This window comes from Natrix helvetica, assembly GCF_964273705.1.
Source record: "Natrix helvetica genome assembly, chromosome: 6".
Lineage (NCBI taxonomy): Eukaryota > Metazoa > Chordata > Lepidosauria > Squamata > Natricidae > Natrix > Natrix helvetica.
The window spans coordinates 79,322,789-79,342,994 of record NC_138553.1 but is presented as its reverse complement, the minus strand read 5'-3'; the positions used below and the strand labels follow the sequence as shown (position 1 = coordinate 79,342,994).

Sequence of the window (20,206 nt, the reverse complement as noted above, 5' to 3'; positions counted from 1 at the left end):
GGGTTCCTGCTAGCATTACTGCCGGTTCAGTGCGCAAAAAAAATGGTGCTCCACGTGCATGCACATTTCCACCTAAAAAGGTCTGTGCATGCGCACAACATTTAAAAAGGGAAAATGCATTTTTTGCAATGAAGATTGTTCTGTGCGTGCAAGATGGTGGCCAATTTGGCCAATAGAACCAATTCGGGGGCGTGGCAGGCCGAGTTACTACCTACCGAACCGGTAGGAAGCCACCTCTGGTTTACACAAAGTCTCACTGCAGACATTCGTTTAATAAGAATTGGAATTCTTGCTACCGAGGGAACGTATTTTTCTGAAGTTGGAGCCTTATTTCTTTGACTTATTTCCCACTCACCTCGAGGTTGACACTTCAATCTTGAGTCATCTCTACAATATCCCTTCTTTTTGTTTTTTAAAAGGAAGAAGGTGTTTTTTTTAAAAAAAAATATTATTAAATTATGCCCTGGCCTTTGGACAGCAAGACACAATGCAAACTGGCCTACTCTTTAGGCGGGCGATGCTGTTGGCTGATTTAGAGGAAGCGAAATAGAAGGAGGAGGAAAATTCTCTTTTTTAAAGAATGGCTGGAGCTAAGCAGGAAAGTCCACATTTTGGATAGATACAATACAATACAATAGCAGAGTTGGAAGGGACCTGGGAGGTCTTCTAGTCCAACCCCCTGCCTAGGCAGGAAACCCTATATCGTTTCAGACAAATGGTTATACAACATCTTCTTAAAGACTTCCAGTGTTGGGGCATTGACAACTTCTGGAGGCAAGCTGTTCCACTGATAGAGAGGACCATTGGTTTGAAAGAGGGGTTCTGACTTAGGCTTCCCCGAAAAGTATGAAGCAAATTCCTGGACAAAACCCCTTTTATTAAACGAATGTGAATCCCTCTCATTCACATTCAGCCAAGGTCGGGTAAACAGACTTTCAAAGGTGAACTTATGACCACAGACCTTATCTAGTTTGGAAAGCTGCCATGTAAATATTGTCCAAACGCAATGCTGTGCAAGGAAAGACTTGGCACAGAGTCTCGGAGATTCACGGACGGATCTTCACACTCCTGAAATGAACGAATGAACGAACGAATTGTTTCCTGCAAAAGCCCCCTCCCCTTTCGCGCCTCTTTTATTTCCTATGGGAAGGGCCAATCACTGCCTTTTGAAGGGGAAAAAGAAGCACCTTTCAGACAGCTATGAGCTGGTTGACTGAGAATCTCCACAGGCATTAAGCAGGAAACAGGCCAGAAGGTGTCTGTAGAGATTCTCAATCAACCAGGTCATAGTTGTCTCAAAAGTGCTTTTTCAGGAGATGATTTAACTTTCTTGTTTTTTTCTTTTGAGGATGTTTCACTTCCCATCCAAGAAGCTTCTTCAGCTCTGACAGGATAGTGGGGAATAGAAGGATTTATACTCCTTTTAGGGGGTCATTGAAGCACTTGGAGGTGACCCTGAGGACACAAATAAACCTCCAAGTGCTTCTTAGACCCCCTAAAAGGATGCAGATTATCAGATGTCTGCAAGGAGTATACATATCCTTCCATTCCCCACTACCCTGTCAGAGCTGAAGAAGCTTCTTGGATGAGAAGCGAAACATCCTCAAAAGAAAAAAGTCCAGTTGCCTCCTGAAAAAGCACCTTTGGGAGGACCGGAATGTGATTGAATCAGAGGAAGCTGCTGAAGAAGCATCATGGACTATATTTACGGAAATCTTGATCGAATTATTATAAATTGAGCAGGTTGTAAAAGAATCTGGAACTTCAGTAAACAGCTTACTGAAAGAGATGGAGTTTTGAAATCCACTTTATCGGGCGTGGAGCGGGAGGGCAATCAGCCATCACGACATTACTCAAACTGGAACAGAGACTGAGTAGAAAAATGGGTGTTTATAAATACATCTGACAAACCCAGTTGTGCCGATGGAACCCAGCCGTAATAAATCCTCGATCCTTACAGTCTCATTATTCTGACTCTCAATTGCATCGATAAATGTATATTCTATCCAGGGCTGTTTATTGTGTTACTGCTCCAGGGTTTTTTTTTTCCCCTTCGGTCCTCTTGTGGGATCTGCCAGCTTTTAATTCTGGTTATTTATTGACTGGGATTTTTTAAAAAACAAAAATAAGCACAGTTCATCAACCTGGATTAGAGCATTATAGGCCTGGCTGCTCAAAAGCCTCTAAAGTGATAAGCTGGCCCATTGGTGTTCATTATGGAATAATAGCTTAATTAAAAAGAGCTTGGGGTGGAAGAGATAACATGTCTGAGCACCGTTTCTGTCTCCCAGGGCAAAGTGTTGAGAAGGTGCATTCAGGCATGAACTTGCTTCTGGGTTCAATCTTGTAACAATTAGAACGTGCAAGGAAGAGGCTAAACTACGGGGAACAATCAGGAACATGGTTCCCAGCATTTCAATGCTTCTTAGAGGTCAGTCTGGCCCTTCAGCAGTTTCGTCGACTTCAGAAGACATAAATACCTGTAAAGGAGGGAAGGCTCACTGGTGGTATTCAGGGGTGAATTCTGGCAGGCACTATTGTCGGTTTATTCATGTACACACTGTGTACAGTGCAATTAAAATTGATCTGCGCATGCACAGAACTGAAAAACAAGATGGCGGCGCCATTGTCGCCATCCGGGGGAACTGGTTTGAGGGTGTGCAGGCCTGGGTCGCTGCCGGTTCTAGGCTGCCAAAACACTACCAGTTCGGCTGAACCAGTCCAAACCAGTAGGAACCCACCGCTGGTGGTATTCAGCCGGTTCGAACTGGTTTGGGCAAACTGCTAGCGATGACCTGCCATCCCAGCTCTATGCCGTCCTATGTAGCCACGTTTTCTAAGTCACGTGCATGCGTGCAAACCGGGAGCAAAGCTCATACGCAGTGCTTACAAAGCGAGTGGGCGCGCACAGGCTCACAGTTTCAGTGCGTGGCAAACTGGTGGTAAAATTACGTGAAACGCACCTCTGGAAAGGCTAGAATAAATATCTGAATGATGAAGCCAAACTTGTAGTCTTCAGCCTTAAAAAGAGACTTGGAAGCAAAACGTTGGGCTGGCCTTGACCGGCAGCGTTATGAATAAGTTGTAAGGGATGTTGGAAAGCTAAGCTAATTTTCTTTTCTATGCCTTTAAAGGTGACTTGGAGAGGGAAAAATACCTGACTCTGTAGCAGTTAATAATACGTGTTAAGAAAGGAAAATATGACACAGTATATTAGACCTGCTGTCGGTGATAAACTTCCTATATCATACTGTTCTCTAGGAGATGAATAAGTTGAGTCTACTTAGTTGACAAAGTCTACAGGTAGCCATCGTCTTACAACAGTCACAATGGTGCTGAAAAATATAAACATAGTTAAAATAAATAAATTAAATAATAAAAAAAATATAAAAATACAACTTGCAACACTTATAACCACTGCAACTTGTATTCACAGTGTTTTACAGCCCTCTCAAATTGCTTTACGGAATTGGCCTATTGCCCCTCAACAATTTGGGTCCTCATTTTACCGACCTCGGAAGGATGGAAAGCTGAGTTGACTTTGAGCCGGTCAGGATCGAACTCCTGGCAGCGGGCAGAGTCAGCCTGCAATACTGCATTCTAACCACTGCACCAGCTCAGCTTAGATACCAATAGCACTTAGATTTATATACCGCTTCACAGTGCTTTACAAACCTCTCTAAGCGGTTTATAGAGTCAGCATATCAACAACCGACCTCAGAAGGATGGAAGGCTGAGTCGCCCATGAGCCGGTCAGGATCGGACTCCTGGCAATCGGCAGAATTAGTCTGCAATACTGCATTTTAACTACCATGGCTCTTTGCTTAATGGCCACAGTAAAAAGTCATAAAATTGGAAGCAATTCATTTAACCCCTTTGCTTAGCAGAAGAAATTCTGTTCATAATCAGGGACTATGTATATAACTAAGATCATCCAACGGTTATGAGATCAGTTTTTTCCTTTATGCTCTAGGGATCCCTGTCACATTTTGCCGTTTTTTACTGTGTACCTTGGCAAGTACGGCGCGTGGCACTTCATTTTTGCTATACCAAGCCTTGTGTGTGCATTTTGAATAAGGGAGTGCTTAGTAATTTATTATACCCTCTCCTGGGAAATCTACTGCAGATTATGCTGGTTGGCTGTGATTTATCTTCCCTAAGTTATTCCTAACTCAGGGAGCAAGCATTATTATGCTTTTTTCCGCCAACAACAGAGCGCAGCAAACCTCACCATCGATCAAAAAATAAAATAAAATTGAAATATGGAAAATTAAGAATGGTGGCAAGGACTCTCTCAGAAGAGAATGTCGAAAGGATAACGTATCACTTAACAGGGCTATAAATACTTCTATCCTTATTGTTCTCCGCAGGGTCAGGTTCATGCCGGTTTAGTTACTCCGATCCAGACATAATTGTCTCCTATTCAAAGAACATTTCAGAAGATTGGATTCAGCTGGAGAAAATTAGGTTTGTTATAACTATTTTCCTGCAATGTTTCGCTTAGTTGTTTTTTTTTTTAAAGAAGCCCGATAACTATGTTTTCATACGGAGAATTATAATTAATAAGTCTAAAATAATAAAAATACTGATTTGAATTTTTTAAAAGCTTGCATTAGAGGGATAGTTTAGATATATCTATATCAAGGATGGATTGCTCCCGGCATTACTGCTGGTGCGCGCAAAAATGTTAGGTGTGCGAGCTTGCTTCCCTCTCGCACATACCTGATGCGCGCTCTGCGCGTAGGCGCATTTGCGCAAAAATAGGTCTGTGCATGCTCAAAACATTCAAAAAAGGAAAAAAATTAAATTTGTACAATTACAATTGTTCTGCAAGTGCACAGAAGTGAATATCAAGATGGCTGCCCCATAGGAGAACCTGGGTGACTGCTGGTTCCAGTGACCCAGGCCGCCAAATCACTACCTGTTTGGCTGAACCGGTCCAAACCGGTAGGAACCCACCTCTGATCGATCGATCTATCTATCTATCTATCTATCTATCTATCTATCTATCTATCTATCTATCTATCTATCATCTATCTATCTATCTATCTATCTATCTATCTATCATCTATCTTAATGCTTATTTGTGTTATCTATCTACCTATTCTCTCTCTCTTTCTTCTATCTATCTATCTATCTATCTATCTATCTATCATCTATCTATCTATCTATCTATCTATCTATCTATCTATCTATCTATCTTAATGCTTATTTGTGTTATCTATATATATATAAAAGCGAAATACCACTCATGCCTCATCACAAAATCTCCAGAACCGTAAAGCCTACAAACTTCAAATTTGTCACGCGTTGGCCAGCTGGTCTTTTGGGATTCCAGTGCTCCGTCACATGCAAAAACCAGCTGGCCAGCATGCTTGCAAGTGCTGGAAACCCAAAGACCAGCTGGCCAGCACACTAGCCAGCTGATCTTTGGGTTTTTGGGGCTCCGGTGCCAAAAAGGTTCGCCATTATTGGACTAAGGCATGGGAATCCTGAGCAGGGAAGTGGCCTGAAATGCCCCAAAAGCATGCGTTTGGAACACAACATGCCAGATATCACAATTGTTGAAAACCAAAATGTGCAATTCATTGACATCGCGGTACCAGGAGATGCCTGAGTCGAAGAAAAAGAACGGGGGGTGGGGGGAATTGCGACCTGGCCATCGAAACTACACGATTATTGATGAAGCAGTGATACCCATTGTCCTCGGGGCACTTGGCACCATGTCCAAGAATTTTACAAGATACATCCACAAATTTCAGCTTCCTGCAATAACACCAGCGGAACTGCAAAAAACTGCGCTACTCGGAACATATTTTAAGAAGGTCCTTGGTTGATACCTAGGACGCTGGCAGCAAACCGTATCAACCATTAGCACCAGTCACTGGTATTTGTAATGTGTTTTTGAATGTTCAGTTGGCTGAGTTTCATGTTTAATGAATAAAGTATATAATAATAATAATTATTTTTGAATGTTCAGTTGGCTGAGTTTCATGTTTAATGAATAAAGTATATATAATAATAATTATTATTATTATTTTGCCTACTCATTTCATACAGAGCTCCTTCTAACGTCAGCACCATCATCCACATTCTGTATCTCTCCAAAGAAGCCAAAGGAGAAAATGTTCAATTTCAGTGGAAGCAGGAATATGTACACGTGGGTGATGTGTACGAATCCTGCTGGGCCTTGGACAATATCTTGATCATCAACGCAGCTCACAGGCAAATCGTTTTAGAAGACAATCTCGACCCTGTGGATACGGGAAACTGGCTGTTTTTCCCCGGAGCTACGATTAAGGTTTGCTTAATTTTGATTTCTAATTTGCAATTAGGGTTAGGGTTAGACTCCGGGAAATATTTGCTTCTCTCCTGAGCAATAAACTCTGCTTGAGATAAAACCCCAAAAGAGGAAAGAGAGAAGTCTCCTCTAATTATTTCATTTTTACCACCCATCATCACACAACGTAGCTGTCAGTGTTCCAAATATCATCCAGAATTAAATCAGAATCCAAGGCATAGCTTTCATCAAAGTTCTAATTTAAGAAGAGAGACATGTTGGTACAAACTGTGGAAACCCAAATCTGAAAGCTTCCTGGGTTTCCACCCAGTTGAAAGTTCATGATCTTGTCCCCACACTCACAAGTTCATCACATGGTCAAATCTTTCTCTGCCATGCTGGCATTTCCACCCATCTAGTTCCAGTAACCATAGAGGTGCGGAGACAAAGGATGACCTTGGGCTTCTAGAAAGGAATGTTCTATTTTGACAACAACACATTCTACAATTTTACTCCCTACTATTCCCCCCTCCCAATTACCCCACTAATGAAACAGCATAGTAAAATGAGGGAGAATGTGGCAGGCCTAAAAGAATATGACTGCAGGGCTGACTGCAGTAGCTTTGTGTGTTGCGTATGGGGTTATCCAATGAAAGTTTAATCTATAGAAGAATACTAAAGGCTGCCTGTGTAGCAAAGCAGTACAGGTAGTCCTTGAGTTACAACTCTGTTGGAAAAGCACCTTGGAGAGGGTCTAAAAAAGTGATCTCTACTCATGCGGAGGAAGCCTAAAAGGCTATATATAACTTGGTTTAAACAAGGTTCAAGTTACCCCCATTAAAAATCAAATTGCTCCCCCCTTGGTCCAAGCCTTTATACATTTTGCCCCCCCGCCCCCCCCCCCCGGTCCAAGCCTTCATACATTTTGAGTCTTGTAGTCTGACTCATGAACAGTATACCTAGTTTCTTTTCCACCTCGCAAGATTGGTTTTTCTCGCCATGTATATGTGTACATCCAAACTAGACTGTTGTTGTTTCTCTGTCTCATAAAACATATGTGGGTATATGTTTGCTTGCTTGCATTTATTTATTTATTTATTTATTTGTTTGTTTGTTTGTTTGTTTGTTTGTTTATGTTTATGTAATGTATATTGGATGTGGTGACCTTTGAGAGCTATATGCAATGAAATTTTATTGTAATGTATGCTGATTAGTGACATTCAAAGTGAAAATATAGTTTTTCTTTCTTTCTATCTATCATCTATCTATTTATCTGTCTATGTCTTCTATCTATATCTATCTATTATCTATCTATCTATCTATCTATCTATCTATCTATCCATCCATCCACCCACCCACCCACCCACCCACTCTGTCTCCCTTTTCCTCTCTCTCTCTCTCCTCTCTCTCTCTCTCTCTCTCTCCTCTTTCCTCTCTCTCCTCTCCCCCCTCTCTCTTCTTTCCTCTCTCTCTCCTCTCCCTTTCCCTCCCTCCCTCCCCCCCCTCTCTCTCTGCTAAACAACTATGGAATACTAGAAGTTTTACTTGGGTCTGTCTGTCTGTCTCTCTCTCTCTCTCTCTTTCTCTCTCTTACCTATCTATCATCTATCTATCTATCTATCTATCTATCTATCTCTTCTATCTATCTATAACTCTTTATATCTTTATATAGATCTCTATCTATCTATCATCTATCTATCCATCTATCTATCTCGATCTCTTCTATCTATCTATAACTCTTTATATCTCTATATAGATCTCTGTCTGTCTGTCTGTCTGTCTGTCTGTCTGTCTATCTATCTATCTATCTATCTATCTATCTATCTATCTATCTATCTATCTATCTATCACGTTTCCCCGAAAATACGACAGGGTCTTATTTTCTTTTTATGCATACATACATACATACATACATACATACATACATACATACATACATCACCTGTAAAATGATAAAGATTTGTCTCCTTTGAGGTATATATGATTGTGTATTTCTTTTTAAAAAAAACGTATACATAGGGCTTTATAAAGATTCCTGACTGACATTGACCATACTTTTGGCAAGATGGAGAACATAGGTACAATACAACCAATATGTGATTTTTTTTCCCCTCTACAAAATTTTTTAATAGTGTGATGTCTGAATAGTACTTCAACAACAATATGCTTTTGAAATATCTAAACCTGTGTTGAAATATTTAGCATGCAATCCGGAAATGCAATTTTGCAGGCTGTGCCTATTCCTATAACTACGATGGCTAAATTCTTTTCTATTATCTTTTATTTTACGGTGCCTTCCACCCAACCTACTCACATTGTTCTATGGAGCAATCTCTCTTAATGGAATATACATGTATAATCAGCAACCCTTTACGCTGTTCAGTTGATCTACTCTTGTTCCACAGTTGCGTGCATCTCCGATTAAGGCTTACATCGAAAGTGGGTGAATTAGAGATTAAATATGGACTAAAGTTCTCGTAAAACCATTGTCGATATTCCTTTTTAAAACCAACAGAGTGTAAAGTATCTATCTGTCAGGAGAGTGCATTAGTTGATTAACCTTTTGTCTCTCTCTCTCTCTCTGCATAGAATTTTAGAAGGTAAATTAAATTTGTCAAACTAATCCCCATCTGGCATTTATTCCCATTACGCTTCATGCCCCATGGAGCTAGGCATTTTTAAAAAAAATAGAAACCATACAGTCTAATGTTATTATATAACGTAATACATATCATATTTGTAACCATGAAAACCAGCTCAGTGACTTTGGGCCAGTCACCGTTTCTCCCAGTCTAACCCACCTCGTCATGGGCAAAATAAGGGGGAAAAGCTGGGTTTGATATGTTTGTCACCAAAGAAGAGAATAACAAAGTTGGAAGGGACCTTGGAGGTCTTCTAGTCCAACCCCCTGCTTAGGCAGGAAACCTTACACCACTTCAGACAAATGTTTATCCAACACCTTCTTAAAAACTTTAAGTGTTGGATCATTTACAACTTCTGGAGACAAGTTGTTCCACTGATTAATTGTTCTAACAATTAATTCTAACCTTTAATTAATTCTAACGTTGACTTAACATAACAGTTAATAGAGTAACAAAGTTGGAAGGGATCTTGGAGGTCTTCTAGTCCAACCTCCTGCTTAGGCAGGAAACCCTACACCACTTCAGACAAATGGATAGCCAACACCTTCTTAAAAACTTTAAGTGTTGGATCATTTACAACTTCTGGAGACAAGTTGTTCCACTGATTAATTGTTCTAACAATTAATTCTAACCTTTAATTAATTCTAACGTTGACTCAACATAACAGTTAATAGAGTAACAAAGTTGGAAGGGACCTTGAAGGTCTTCTAGTCCAACCCCCTGCTTAGGCAGGAAACTCTATATCCGTGATAGTGCCACAGAGTCACGCAGAACCCTCTCTGCAGGCACGCCAGCCATCACCCCAGCCCAGTTCTACCACGCATGCGCGCGCGCCTCCCGCCAACCAGTTGGTCTTATGGTCTCTTCCTCGCATGCACGGGGGTCGGCCATGTGTGGGGGACACATGCATGCATGCACAGGGATGGGCCTTCCAGGACCAAAACGGGCCCCATTTTGGGACTGGAAGGCCTCCTGCACCAACCTGGAAGCCAAAACAGGATGGGGGGGCGCATGAGCAGGGTTGGTCGTGTGCACATGCATTGGGGGGGGGGGAATGGTCCAACACACATTGCATCAGCACACAACGACAAAAAGGATAGCCATCCCTGTCCTGTATCATTTCAGACAATTGGTTTTCCAATCTTTTCTTAAAAACCTCCCGCGTTGGAACACCCACAATTTCTGGCGGCATGTTGCAAACAAAATAATTAAATAAAGACAGCTATTTTATTCTGGTAGTGGGGTTCTGTAATGTTGGGGTTCTATCTTCTGGGATTTTCTAATAATCCCCTGTTCAAATATTAATTGGCTTGATCCTGCTTAACTGTTCAAGATCAGCCGATGGTAACTAGTTGTTAGCTATAACAACTTCTGTATATCCCATCAAAAGTAATTAAACCTTTCATCTTTACTCAATAAAGAGCAGCTTTAATCCTAGTTATATGTTCCTTTCAATTATGGAAAAGCCTGAATTATTCCCTTTGCATTTCAACCTTGTAACCCATTAATTTTTTTTAAAAAAAACAGCAATTACTGTTAAATGTATAACTGTAAAAGCATTAAGGTGTATCAAAGTTACAACTTTCCATTAATCTGCAATCAGTTTTACAGTGCAATATTATAATTATAATTCAGGAATTATTATATATATATATTTGTGTTGTATTTGTACTGATAAATAAATAAAGGGAGACTAGTATAGATCTATTTCGAGCTAATTAGCTCTCATCAGCTAGCCATACCCTTTGAACCCGGGCTGTATATATCTTAGGCAGGAGTCTTAGCCACTAAGCCACGGGCTCTCTTCCTTATCAGTTAATATATATAAATTATATATATTATAATTTGTTCCTGGCAATGCATAATATCGCATTCATGTTTTGTGTACACAATACCTTTTTAATTAATTTCTTTCCATCTTAATTTTTCTTTCCTCATATTTAATCAATTTGCACGGCATAGGTTTTAATTAAAAACCACTCTGTGAAGGCTCAGAAGTGGTAAAAACAATCATTTAATATGTGACAGTGATTGCAAAATGGAATGCAATTGAAGCTTGCCACTTGGTTTGTTGCAAATAATAGTCCAACTTGCATTTTGAAAAGGCACTTTAGTTCTGCAGTGGATGCAACCAGATTGGCTAGGATTTTTATTTTTTTATTTTTTTTTAAATTGCTTTTCCAGCTGGGTGGGTGAATGACAACTTCTTAATGGAGAAAATCGATGACTCTCCATTAAAGTAAAGGTACAAGGGAAATGGGCAGATTTCTTCCCATTTAACACCAGCCTGTTGCAAACTGGTACTGACCACACACTTGACAAAGCTCATCCCAAAATAACTCTTTGTGAAGCTCTGATTGTCTGAGAGAAATTTCATGTCCATTAAACTGCTAACCAACCTTTCAGATAAATTTTGATTCCATTTAAGTATTGGTGTAGGTAACACCAATATTCTAGAGGTGGAATTGAGAATTCAGAAAGATGAGAGCTAACATAAAACCTCCGAATCAAGTAAACAAAGGAATTTAGTCCAGATGTGTCTAGTGGAAGCATCCTGAAGCTGCAAACTGGAAGTTATGAGAGGCTATTTTTAATATGTAAAAAGGATGCATTGCTTAACTGCTAGGCTTATTAAAGAAATTTCAAATTTGGGGTGAAATCAACGAGTGGATGAATGTTGTATCTCCCTCAACACCCAGAATAGTGGTGGTGTAGGAGGAAGAGCAGGAGGAGGGGAGGAGAAGAAGGGAAACAAGGAAGGAGGAGGAGGAGGAGAAGAGGAGGAGGAAACAAGGAAGAAGAAGAAAAAGAGGAGAAGGGAGAGGGGGAAGAGGGGGAGGAAGAGAAATAAATTTGATTCAATTCAATTTACAGAGGTTTTAGTTGTGCATTTTACGTTTAGAAGAAGAAGAATAGAATAGAATAACCGAGTTGGAAGGGACCTTGGAGGTCTTCTACTTCAACCCCCTGCTTAGGCAGGAAACCCTACACCACTTCAGACAAAGGGTTATCCAACATCTTAAAAACTTCCAGTGTTGGAGCATTCACAACTTCTAGAGGCAAGTTGTTCCACTGATGAATCGTTCTAACTGTCAGGAAATTTCTCCTTAGTTCTAGGTTGCTTCTCTCCTTGATTAGTTTCCACCCATTGCTTCTTGTTCTACCCTCAGGAACTTTGGAGAATAGCTTGACTCCCTCTTCTTTGTGGCAACCCCTGAGATATTGGAAGACTGTGATCCTGTCACCCCTAGTCCTTCTTTTCATTAAAATGTTTGTTTCTAATGATAGCTACAGCCTCATGGCTCATTAGCATTTCATTTTTGGATTTATGCATGTACCTTATTTAATGCTACACACCGTATGTTTGCAAATAAGTTTCAGTTTGCTCTCTATAAGCTCAGCTTTTAGGCACCAGTGATTATTAAAAATAGAATTGCTGGAGGCCTTTGATTGAGAGATGTCACCCTCTATTTTTATTGCTTGGGCTTAGCCGTTTAATTCTATGTCATCACCTGACATGTTGCAAAGCTATTATTATGAGTTTCCTTGATGCTCTTTATTTTTTTAAAAAAGGATGTTTGATTCACTCGGGGGAAGAAAGGTTAACTAAATGTAGGACCATGCTTTGATATCAACTTTGCATCTTAAATCTGTTGCAGAATTAAATTCTGCTCGGTTGACAAAATTAAATTCAGCAGTCTGTGGTTGACAGTTTGAGGAACTCATTTGTATCACATCCTAGAATTTGGTTTTTCGTTACGAAAACATCTTAATATTTCAGCTTTATGAGTTCTTTTAAATCAGAGTAGACTTTTAATCATACGGACAGCATTTAATGATCTATACTGCTTTTCTGATATGTAATTTCTGTTACGATTCCCATGACACAAAGATATTTTTTTAAAAAAAAAAAACCAATGTAATGCACTCTTAGGAGGGATGCGGTGGCTCAGTGGTTAAGACGCTGAGCTTGTCGATCCAAAAGGTCGGCAGTTCGGCAGTTCGAATCCCGAGCGCCGCGTAACAGAGTGAGCTCCTGTTATTTGTCCCAGCTTCTGCCAACCTAGCAGTTCGAAAGCATGTAAAAAATGCAAGTAGAAAAAAACAGGAACCACCTTTGGTGAGAAGGTAACAGCGCTCCATGCGCCTTCAGCATTTAGTCATGCTGGCCACATGACCACGGAGACGTCTTCGGACAGCGCTGGCTCTTCGGCTTTGAAACAGAGATGAGCGCTGCCCCCTGCAGCCGGGAACAACTAGCACATATGTGCAAGGAGAACTTTTACCTTTAATGCCCTCTTATAGTTTTTAAGATATAATTCATTTATGATCCATGAAATCCTGAAAAAAAGTTATTTTCAAGACACACATATATCCCCTCTCCTACGACTTTCTACCTCTTCTTTCTCTCTAATATTTTTCTTTAATAAAAATGTATTTTTAAAAATCTTTGAAAGGGTCGCCTCCTTATGAAAGTTAATATTGCGTTGCAGTGATTTATAGTTAAAAGTATGGTTACTGCTAAAATACTAACATTTTCTTCGTTTTCACTATTGTTATTTTGGGGGGGAACTACTGCAATGAAATTTTTAAATCCTCAAACTACTGTCAATAAATCCGTATCCAATATTTCAGGGATCAGTGCCAACAAAAAAATAGGAAGTCGACATTTAGGATTAAAGAATTAAAGAAGTGATTCGCTTAACAACAGTGGCAAGAAAGGTCATAAAATGGGGCAAAAATCACTGAATAAACGTTTCACTTAGCAGCAGAAATGTTGGGCTGGACATTGCCCAGAAGTCCATCTCAATCTCTTTTTAGAGTTTTGCTTCTGTTACAACCCATTTATCAAACAATGCACCCCGCAAAGTTCATGTACCCATTTATCAAACAATGCACCCCGCATTTCTGGTCGCCACGATGTAAAAAAGATGTGGAGACTCTAGAAAGAGTGCAGAGAAGAGCAACAAAGATGATTAGGGGACTGGAGACTAAAACATATGAAGAACGGTTGCAGGAACTGGGTATGTTTAGCTTAAGAGAAAGAAGGACTAGGGGAGACATGATAGCATTGTTCCAATATCTCAGAGGTTGCCCCAAAGAAGAGGGAGTCAAACTATTCTCCAAAGCACCTGAGGGTAGAACAAGAAGCAATGGGTGGAAACTAATCAAGGAGAGAAGCAACTTAGAACTGAGGAGAAACTTCCTGACAGTTAGAACAATTAATCAGTGGAACAGAAGTTGCCTCCAGAAGTTGTGAATGCCCCAACACTGGAAGTCTTTAAGAAGATGCTGGATAGCCATTTGTCTGAAACGGTATAGGGTTTCCTGCCTAGGCAGGGGGTTGGACTAGAAGACCTCCAAGGTCCCTTCCAACTCTACTATTGTATTGTATTGTATTGTATTCCCCCCCCCCCAAAACTCATGTACAAAATTGACTTAACAGATCCTTCTTGCGTGTGTTCTTCTGCAGCATAGCTGTCAGTCAGATGGAAATGCGATTTACTTCCACGGAACCGAAGGCAGCGAGTTCAATTTTGCCACGACACGCGACGTGGACCTGTCTACGGAAGATGCTCAGGAGCAATGGGCCGAAGAATTTGAGACCCAGCCAAAAGGGTGAGAGCTCATTCTCGGGATGTTGAGTTGGTGGTATCTTCAAGCCAATCTCTTTGCTGGTTTGTCGCAACATGCGACGTTAATAAAATTGTGGCGTTCTCCGCATTTTGAGGACAAACTAGTCGAGAAGGGGCAGGAGTTTCCAAAGGATAAGTTTTAGAAACTACCCACTTTTCAGTGACAAAAATTAGTGTTGGCATCTTGGTAGAACATGGATATAAAACACCTGTAGAAAATCCCAGATCAAATTATGTCTTCTGTCTATTCCAGTGATGGGGAACCTTTTCCGAACCGAGTGCCCAAACCGGAACCCATGCGCACCGGCCAGCTGGCCCCAGAGCACCATAACCCGAAGACCGGGTGGCTGGAGCGCACATGCACGCTGGCCAGCTGGTCTTCGGATTTCCAGCACTCCAGTCTGCATGAAGACCAGCTGGCATGCCGGAAACCTGAAGACCAGGTGGCCGGCATGCACATGCGCCCAAGGCAGCTGGTCTTTGGGTTTCTGGCACTCCAGGGTGTGAAGATCAGCTGGCTGGTGCGCATGCATGTGCTGGAAACCAGAAGAGCAGCTGGCAACAGCGCATGTGCCCCACAGAGAGGGTTATGTGTGCCACCTCTGGCACAGGTGTCATAGGTTTACCATTGCAGGTCTATTCTATTCTATTCTGTTCATTGTATAATATCTATCTCTGTCTATTGCCTGTCTGTCTGTCTATCATCTATCTATCCATCCATCCATCCATCCATCCATCCATCCATCCATCCATCCATCTATCTATCTCTTTATCTACTGTCTGTCTGTCTATTTATCTGTCTATTCTATTCTATTCAATTCTGTCTGTCTGTCTGCCTGGCTGTCCATTTATTTATTTATCTGTCTATTCAATTCTATTCTATTCTACTCTACCCTGCCCTACTCTATCTATCTATCTATCTATCTATCTATCTATCTATCTATCTATCTATCTATCTATCTATTTCATTCTATCTCTCATTCTCTCATTCTATTCTATCTATCCTATCCTATCCTATTCTATTCTATTCTATTATATCTGTGTCCGTCCATCCATCCATCCATCCATCCATCCATCCATCCATCCATCCATCCATCCATCCATCTATCTATCTATCTATCTATCTATCTATCTATCTGTTTATATATGTCTATCTGTCTGTTTGTCTCTCTGTCTCTCTATCTATTTATTTATCTGTCTATTCTATTCTATTCTACTATTATATTCTATCTATATCTATCTATCTCTCATTCTATCTCTCATTCTCTCATTCTATTCTATTCTATCTATTCTATTCTATTCTATTCTATTATGTTTGTGTCTGTCTGTCTGTCCGTCCGTCCGTCCATCCATCCATCCATCCATCCATCCATCCATCTATCTGTTTATCTATGTCTATTTGTCTGTTTGTCTCTCTGTCTATCTGTCTGTCTGTCTGTCTGTCTGTCTGTCTGTCTATTCTATTCTATTCTATTCTATTCTGTCGGTCTATCTATCTATCTATCTATCTATCTATCTATCTATCTATCTATCTATCTACTCTATTCTATTCTATTCTATCTATCTATATTTATCTATCATTCTATTCTATTCCCCATACATCCCTACGACCCATCCGCTCGCACAGAGAGGGACTTCTCCAGGTGCCGTCTACCAGACAGTGCCATGGGGTGGCGCCTAGGAGCAGAGCCTTCTCTGTGGCGGGCCCAGCCCTGTGGAATGACCTCCCCCCGGATATTAGGACTACTACTGACCTCCGCTCCTTCCGTGTCAAGCTCAAGACCCACCTTTTCCAAATAGCTGGCCTGGCTCGACCATAACTTAGTAACGCTCCTGATGGGTTTTTTAATTTGGTAATTTTATTAGGGGATTTTAAATTGTATTTTTAACTATCTTTCACTTAAGTCCATCCTCCTCCATGCACATATGTATATGTCTCTGTTCTTTTGTATATATGTTTGTCTTATGTGTATTTTTTATCTGTTTGATTGTACGCCGCCCCGAGTCCTTCGGGAGAGGGTTGCGGCTAATCAAATAAAATTATTATTATTATTATTATTATTCATCTATCTATCATCTATCTATCTATCTATCTATCTATCTATCTATCTATCTATCTATCTATCTATCTGTCTATCACTCTGGAATTCATATATAGGGTCTCTATCGTGCTATAATGCCCAAGTCACTGAAATTAATATACGAATGCTTATCACAACCATTATTTACACTATATTAATATTGATGGTATTGGCACTCCAAATATCTAATACATATCACGAACCATTAGTTCAACAGAGGAGAGAGAGAGAGAGATTAGTTCCAGGGCAGAAATCTCATTTCAATGCCAGCGTGCTGGGTAAGTGGTTTTTATAGTGCATTCACTTTCCTCTGGAGAGCTGAGACATGATTCATGTTTTTCAATGAAGCAAATAACTGATATAAGTAGGACAGTGGAAGTACATACTTACATCATGGCTGTTGATGTCACCTGCCCTCTGGCTTCAGATGAGATTGACAGTAAGAAATTCCTGTGGCTTTGTTTTAGCCTATTTTGAATTCTTGGTTTGGGATTTAATTTTTTACTAGTTACACGGATGCTTTATACTTTTCAGTGAAAGGCTCAAGCTAAGCTACAAGGAGTAAGTCTCTAGAAAAGCGTTCCCGAGCATATTTTAATTCAGTCACTTGTTTTCTTTCAAACAGTCTCTGCCCTGGCACCTTCTAAAATTTGAACTATAACCATCATTACAGACAATAACGCTTTACTTCAGCAACTATCAGCATCTGTAGGCAATTTAATATTCTCCATAGGAGAGCTTCTGCACCGGAGACAAATTCCTTGTGTGTCCAATCATACTTGACCAATAAAGAATTCTCTCCTCTCCTCTCCTCTCCTCTCCTCTCCTCTCCTCTCCTCTCCTCTCCTCTCCCCTCCCCTCCCCTCCCCACTCCACTCTTCTTCCTCATTCTCTTCCGTTCTATTTTGTTCTATTCTACCTTACCATACCCTATCCTACCCTACCCTACCCTATGCTATTCTACTCTACTCTACTCTACTCTACTCTACTCTATTCTTCTTCCTCATTCTATTCTGTTCTGTTCTACCCTACCGTACCCTATCCTACCCTACCCTATGCTACTCTACTCTGCTGTACTCTATTCTTCTTCCTCATTCTGTTCTGTTCTGTTCTACCCTACTCTACTCTATTCTTCTTCCTCATTCTATTCTACTCTACTCTACTCTATTCCATTCCATTCCATTCTATTCTTTCCTATTCTAGTCTAGTCTAGTCTAGTCTAGTCTATTATTTCCTATTCTATCCTATCCTATCCTACCCTACCCTACCCTACCCTACCCTACCCTACTCTACCATACCATACCATACCATACCATACCATACCATACCATACCATACCATACCATACAATTCTAATCATCCCTCATCATTCTCTATGCTGACTAATGCTGATGGAAGATTCCATCTCAAATATTTAAAATGTTCCAGGTAGCCTTCCTTGGTTAGTATAAAGTAACATTAATTCTCGATCCTGTTCATTCAACATTTGCAACTCCCAACAACTGTTCGCAGCCGTTACACTGAATCCTTTAATTCCATGATCGCATACTCTTTTTCCCCACAGGATCCCTGCCCAGGATGGACGATGTTCAGAGAATGGGTAGCTATTCGGAGTTTCTTCCTATCCTTTTCTCTCCCTCTCTCTCTCTCTCTCTCTCTCTCTCTCTCTCTCTCTCTCTCTCTCTCTCTCTCTCCCTCCCTCCCTCCCTCCCTCCCTCCCCCTCCCTCCCTCCCTCTCTCTCTCTCTCTCTCTCTCCCTCTCTCTCTCATATTCCCCGGCCTCATATTCATCACTAGGTGGCAGAGATCCTGTGGCTAAGAACTGGATGTGGTCATCTATCATACCAATTGCATAAGAAAAAAACAACATAGCCTAATTGTCTTCAAATTTCGATCTTGCAGGTTTCAGCCAGACAAAGTTTGGTTCAGTTTTGTTTTTGTTTTTCCTATCCCTTTCTTCCTTCGCTACAGAAGATTTCTGGTTTCCCCCGTTGGCATGTCCTGCATGGTAGAATGAATCATCCGGTAACTCTAATTTCCGAATCTGTCTCTGGACCTATTTGTTTGCTTCTCCGGGCTCTGACCTTATCTGATTCCCTGTCACTTTTCATTATCTGATCTATCTTTGGCCTGCAAATGGTCTGCTTATGTCTTTACTGTGTAGAAGACATACTGTGTGTATCATCTCGCCTGTCTCCTTGGATAACTTACACTCATTTATTTAGTTCTCTTCGACTCCTGTTGCCATTGTTTTTCTCCCCCAGTTTGGGGACAAATTGCATTCTTTTGTATATCATTCCCTCCTAAAAGAACTCTCCATTTCTTGGTTATTGCAACTTTTATTCTCTATCTCACTTTAAAACTTCCAAGTTGTTTTTATTCATGCTTGAGAATATAGCAAAAGTTAATAACTTGTGCTGTGTGGGGACCTCTTTAACATGTCATATCTGTTAACCTAGGTGGCATCTGCACCAAAGACAAATTCCTTGTGTGTCCAATCACACATAAAGAATTATATTCTACTCTATTCTATTCTCATTTCATTCCCTATTCTATTCTATTCTCATTCCATTCCTTATTCTATTCTATTCTCACTCTATTCTCATTTCATTCCCTATTCTATTCTATTCTCATTTCATTCCTTATTCTATTCTATTCTCATTTCATTCCCTATTCTATTCTATTCTCATTTCATTCCTTATTCTATTCTATTCTCACTCTATTCTCATTCCATTCCTTATTCTATTCTATTCTCATTTCATTCCCTATTCTATTCTATTCTCATTCCATTCCTTATTCTATTCTACTCTATTCTATTCTCATTCCATTCCTTATTCTATTCTATTCTATTCTCATTTCATTCCCGATTCTATTCTATTCTCATTCCATTCCTTATTCTATTCTATTCTCATTCCATTCCTTATTCTATTCTATTCTCATTTCATTCCCTATTCTATTCCTTATTCTATTCTGTTCTGTTCTGTTCTGTTCTATTCTATTCTATTCTATTCTATTCTATTCTATGGACAAATAGATAACCAAATCTTTCTTTTTAATGTCATAAAAATGTATTGTTACAAATGCTTCTATCTATTAGAGTTTATTTTGTCACACGAATGACTATAATTACATTTGCAACAGATGTGCAGGTGTCGCTAGATATTTTATATCTTTTAATGAAGAAATTAAGTCTTTGATTTTGGGGTGGGGCAACAGTAGTGGGATTCAAAAAATGTTATTACCGGTTCTGTGGGCGTGGCTTGGTGGAAGTGGCTTGATGGGCATGACGGGGGAAGGATACTGCAAAATCCCCATTTCGTCCCCATCAGCTGGGACTCGGGAGGCGGAGAATAGATGGGGGCGTGGCCAGTCAGAAGTGGCATTTACCAGTTCTCCAAACTACCCAAAATTTCCTTCCAGCTCTATTCTATTCTAACTATCTAAAATCCAATTGGATTGATATAAAGTTTAGCCATTCCGTGTGAGTTTTATTGATGTTGATGAACGTAGCAGAATGTCAAAATTAATTGCTAGCCCTGCTATTGCCTAAAATGTATTTGATGCAAA

The 20,206-nt window shown here is 40.2% G+C and overlaps 1 protein-coding gene across 4 annotated transcripts in view; it reads left to right on the top strand.

Moving 5' to 3' along the window:
* RELN (reelin) overlaps positions 1 to 20,206 on the top strand; it is a 351,649-nt gene that overhangs the window by 162,324 nt on the left and 169,119 nt on the right. For 2 of the 4 annotated variants that reach the window (XM_081957928.1, XM_081957927.1), the window contains exons 9-12: positions 4,371 to 4,467; positions 6,061 to 6,301; positions 14,396 to 14,541; positions 18,204 to 18,239. In XM_081957928.1, coding sequence (XP_081814054.1) covers positions 4,371 to 4,467; positions 6,061 to 6,301; positions 14,396 to 14,541; positions 18,204 to 18,239 — 520 coding nt within the window. The remainder of the gene's footprint in view (positions 1 to 4,370; positions 4,468 to 6,060; positions 6,302 to 14,395; positions 14,542 to 18,203; positions 18,240 to 20,206) is intronic. The other 2 variants (XM_081957930.1, XM_081957929.1) reach the window with 1 other exon arrangement.